This window comes from Neocloeon triangulifer, unplaced genomic scaffold (genome assembly GCF_031216515.1).
Source record: "Neocloeon triangulifer isolate White Clay Creek 2 clone unplaced genomic scaffold, ASM3121651v1 ptg000011l, whole genome shotgun sequence".
In the NCBI taxonomy this organism is placed as follows: Eukaryota; Metazoa; Arthropoda; class Insecta; order Ephemeroptera; family Baetidae; genus Neocloeon; species Neocloeon triangulifer.
Window position 1 is genome coordinate 1,794,211 of NW_026775553.1, and position 5,273 is coordinate 1,799,483.

General features: G+C 38.1%; 1 protein-coding gene across 1 annotated transcript; it reads left to right on the forward strand.

Annotated features, from left to right (window-relative positions):
* Nucleotides 1-312: 312 nt before the first annotated feature.
* Nucleotides 313-4,866, forward strand: LOC132195882 (delta(24)-sterol reductase-like). The gene is made up of 11 exons (XM_059618163.1): nt 313-543; nt 1,215-1,310; nt 1,371-1,494; nt 1,665-1,753; nt 1,804-1,971; nt 2,024-2,218; nt 3,006-3,181; nt 3,238-3,328; nt 4,157-4,428; nt 4,491-4,641; nt 4,756-4,866. Exons 1-11 carry the CDS (start codon nt 352-354, stop codon nt 4,810-4,812), a joined length of 1,611 nt encoding a protein of 536 aa, XP_059474146.1. The 5' UTR covers nt 313-351; the 3' UTR covers nt 4,813-4,866.
* Nucleotides 4,867-5,273: the final 407 nt, after the last annotated feature.

Below are 5,273 nucleotides of genomic sequence, written 5' to 3' on the forward strand. Positions count from 1 at the left end.
AACTTTTTTCCTGCCGCGGCTCAGCTCGGCGAGTTAATTTAATTTGGTAAAAACATTAAACTTTTGCTTAAATTGAACGTATGAATGGCATAGTAAGTTTTTTAATGAGCCAATTCTCTCACCATGTAATTTATTGTAAGACTTATTGCCAGAGAATAAACCAATTGAGTTTTAAAATTAAAAAAATTCATTCGTAAAACAGTGACATCTACTTATTCAAATGCAAACTGGCGGTCAGCGGCTGCCTTTATAGTTAAAGAAATAAAACGACCTTGGCCGTCGATTATCTTATCTGCGTCCGTCGGCGCGCGAGTTGACAGTGACTTTGAGGCCGGCCGCGCTGGCACCAACATGGCTCTGCTGACGGAGTGGAAGAAATTTGCCATCAGATGGATGGAACGCAACAGGGGCCTAATTGTGGTCCTCTTTTGTCTTCCGGCCAGTTTCTTGTTCGACGCGGCGCTCACGCTGCAAAAACGAGTTGTTCGCGCCCTCCGCTCCAACGACCACCACGACAAGAAAGTCCAGCGAATTCAGAAGCAGGTAAAACAGAGTCTTTAAAATATTCACCGAAATGCTAATTTTTCATGGGAAAAATTTGTTGATCTCATTTAAATCCCAGCTGATGTTTTTAATTTATTTATTCTTCATTTACAAAAAAATTAAAAAAAACTATGAATATCATTGAACACATTTACTCAATAAAATAAAACAAACTTGAATTTTTTTCACTTCCTTTAAATACAAACTAAAAAATTACAAGGTATGTCAAAAACAATATATATTTCTTATTTTGTAAGCGATTTTTTCAATAATCTGATTTTGACTTTCTGAAATCACAACTTTTCTCTCCTGATTTTCTAAATTATTGAAAACTTCCCAATATAATGGGTGAAAATTCAAATAGTTCTTTAAATCAACTTTTTAAAATTGCTCTGCAAGTTCAAGGATCCAATATTCTGATAAAAACCTTTTTCTCAGACCTGAAATGATAATAAAACGTGCTATATTTGAACCGTTGTTTATGCAGTGGCATGAATAGCGCTCCTTTATATAATTGGATGCCTTTATTTCCACCGTTGGCAATTAATCTTATCACCATTTTTTCCGCACACCTGCTGAAATAATCAGCTTACGGCGCGCACGTGCTCCCGCCGGCCAATCGATAAAATCAGATGTTCGCAAATACACACGTTTAATTATCTCTCACGCAGGTCGCTGATTGGAACAAGTTGCCAAAGGAGAACCGAAAATTGATGTGCACGGCCAGGCCGAATTGGCTCAGTTTGTCAACAACGTTCTTTCGAAAAGTGCGAGTTTTGCAATTAAATTTATTTTCATTAAAAAAAAGTATAATTAATCAATTGAAGGACCAATGCCACAAAGTACCCGTTCCACTTTACGACATTTTGAGCGTCAACGAGAGGGAAATGACAGTGAAAGTGGAGCCGATGGTGACTGTAGCTGAAATCACAGAATATCTCATTCCAAAAGGTATTTCTTTTAATTTCTCACAATTATAAATACGAAAAATTGCTTACAGAGAAAGATTGCGCTGGATTGAGCCATGTTTATATCTATTAATTTTGAAATGTAGTTTGTTAATTTTTTTTTATTAAATTAATGCTTGAGTAACGCTTTTAAATAATTTAAATAATTTCTAGGGTACACCCTTGCTGTGACATTAGAGATCGGTGACGCCACATTGGGTGGTTTGGCGATGGGTGTTGGAATGACCACTCATTCTCATAAGGTAAAAAAACGAAACTTAAAATTTTGAACCAATAAAAATAATCATATCAGGCAGGCCTTTATCAAGAAGGAGTGACCGCGTACGAAGTTGTCCTCGGCGACGGTTCTTTGGTCAGGGCCACGGCCAAGGACAACGAGGACCTCTTCAGAGCTCTGCCCTGGTCTCACGGATCTCTCGGTTTTCTCGTCGCTCTCGAAGTCAAATTGGTCAAAGTCAAGGTTGATCATTTTTGAAATAAAGCGATTTAATTGAGAATTAATTCAACGACAGCCATACGTGCGTCTGAATTATTTGCCCGTGCGTGGGATGAAGGACTATTGCGACATGATAAGAATGGTCTCAGGTGCTTTGGACAAGGACCAGGTGGCGCCGGATTACGTTGAGGCGACCGTCTTCAGCAAAGACGAGGCTGTGATCATGACTGGAGAGTACACGGACTGCACCACTTACGACGACCAAAGAAAGGTCCGTAATAATCAACATTTTTTTTCCACTACAAAATGTCAAATAATTCAATAAGAATACAATAATTTAGCTTATTTTAAATTGATTCTATAGTAACGTTAATATTGCAGTTTATTTATTAATATTATTAACAAAATACCAATGAGAGTTAAGCAATTTTTTTTTTATTTGATGTTAATTCCTCACAATTTCCCCCCTTGTAAGCGATATTTATTTTAACTTATTTGAAATGAATACTCTGAAGTTTTAAATTAATTAATAATTATATTTAAAACTTATATTTTAAATTTATTTTACATAAGTGCTTATTTAAAAAATAATTTAATAATTTTTTTCATTTTTTTATATAACTGATTTATTGAGCAATTACAGAAAATATAATATTATTTATAAAAAACTGTTAAAATAAAAATAATTAATGAAACAAAAAACAAGACTGAATTATTACAGTTTAATTTGCTTAATTTTGTTTCCCGTTATGATACAAGAAAATTTAAAGTTCCATAAAATGAATGAAAAACTAAATAATAACAAAATAAATGTGCATATTTCCACAACCAATGCGCACACAAGCAATTCCCACGCAGTTCACATCTCAGTCCCCAAAGACGAGCGGATTACAAAAAGCGCCGCAGGTCCAAAATTCACTTTGGCCGCCCGAGTGCGCGACACTAATCCGAAAGGTTTTCGTCGCCCAAGGATCCATAAATTTCCCTCTCGCCCCTCATTCGAGCAAGAGGTGTGAATTGCGCGGGGGGTGTTTTATGTGCGTCCGGGGGTAAAACAGGTGAATCACATAACCCGGTGGTACAAGCCGTGGTTCTACAAGCACGTCGAGTCCTTCCTCAAGACGGGCAAGGGCCACGAGATAATTCCTCTGAGGGAGTATTTGCTGCGCCACAACAGGGCCATTTTTTGGGTCGTCGAGGCCATGATTCCGTTTGGCAACAACCCAATTTTCAGGTGCGCGAAATTGCCGTGTGTGAGTGTGACTCTGAAGTGACAAACGCATTTCGCAGATTCCTCTTCGGCTGGCTGCTGCCGCCGAAACCCGCCTTCCTCAAGTTCACCACCACCCCTGGCATTCGCGCCATGACCTTTACCAAACAGGTGCGTACATTTGGCTCGCTTTCAACCAAAATCAATTCCAATAGGCAGAGGCAGCTTTTTTCCAATTAGAATTTTAATCAACGGTCGCGCGTCCCCTCCATTAACTTATCAAAGCACGCGAACACGCGACGCAAACAAGACAACAAAAGACTTCACGCAGAGAGCAAACATTGCTTTTCCCAGAAACCACTTATTTGCGGCGGAATTACTACTTTGGACGTTAATCGAGTTTTTATTTTTCTCGGAATACAAAAGTTGAAACAGAATTTTTTTGTTAAAGACACTATTGAATTTTTTATTGCTCTACAAATCCACGAGTTGAACAAATTTCATTTTTAAGCATTGCATATTTCTTTCATAAGATTTTTAACCTAGATTCGTCCAAATAGCATGAGTGCGAATTTATTTTGTCATTTCAGTTTCAACGTCTGTCTTCATATCTCTTTTCAGATTTTAAAATAAAAAATTAATTCTTTATAATTTGATCAAAGAAGTTTGCAATTAAAATGTGACATTAAAAAAGTACGGGAAATTTTACATTTATTAACAAACAAACTGCTCGTAACGTTCTATGCGACAATCTATTTCATGTGGGAGAGAGAAACCCCAAATAAATCAGCAAAATATAAAAAATTAATTAAATAAATAATAAAGTAGTTTAATTGTATTTAAGATTATTAACTTTATTAAATACCTGATAAATAAAATATTTGTTTTAAAGGTTATTACAATTTTTTTTGTTAGTTTTTGTGTTTGTTGCTCATCCGTGACTAAAATTGATTGTTTTATCATAAGAAAATCTACTTTTTCCTTCTTCTGAATATCAAGGTATTCCAAGACATTGTCCTGCCCATGACGGAATTGGAGAGGCAGATCGAAATGAACGAAAAGTTGTTCGACGCCTACCCCATCCTGATCTACCCGTGCCGCATTTACGATCACGGGCCCCACAACGGGCAACTGAGACCCCCGAGGCCGGACCAGATGGTGCCCGGGGCCAAATGGGGCATGTTCAACGACCTTGGCGTGTACGGCGTGCCAGGACCTGTGAAGAGGAAGGAACCGTTTGACGCCGTCAAGGCGATGAGGGCGATGGAAAAGTAAAATTTTTTTATATGGCGCCGAATTGGAATTGCTTTTAAAAAATAAACCGAAAATATAGGTTTACGAGAGATGTGGGCGGGTATTCGTTTTTGTACGCCGACACTTTCATGGACTGGAAAGAGTTCAACCAAATGTTTGATTTGACTCTTTACGAAAAGGTTCGCAAAAAGTATTTCGCCGATGGAGCATTTCCTCATCTTTATGACAAGGTACTATTTTTTTTTGCTACATTTTATTCCGGAAAACTTACAAAGATATCGAATTAATAACTTAATTTATTTGTTGAATTCTTCTTGAATGAGAATTGTGTGTTCTTTTTGCAGATTAAACCGGAAATTGACGTTTTCAAAGTGGGCAAGGAATATATAAATCCGCTGTAAATTGACTCTGTCCGAGGCAAATAAATTTTTCGCCTGCGTGCAAAAAAGAACCCGTGTATGCTTCGTAATTTGGTTTGGCGCACCCACGCCAAGGCAAACAAAAAATATTTGCTTTTCGGAGCGCTTCGGGCGTGGAAATGCCTGTTCCAGAGCTGACTGGAGGATTAATTAAAATTTCCGACCGCAGCGGCCGCCGCACACGACATGGGGAAGGAAGTGAGATTGGTGAGGCTGGCTAATCTATTTCCATCCGCACGAATATTGATTAGGCACACCAGTCAAAGGCTAAATCAATTCGCGGTGCACTCGTCGTTAAAAGTTGCAACTGCCAGAGCAAAGGGGCAACATTTAGGAGAAGAGAAACAAATGCGTGGCCAAACTTTTGACGTGGGCAAAAGTTACAGGGTGTTCAGCCTCGAAAGCTGCAGTTGAGTTCATAGCATTTAAAACGAGAGGTTCTT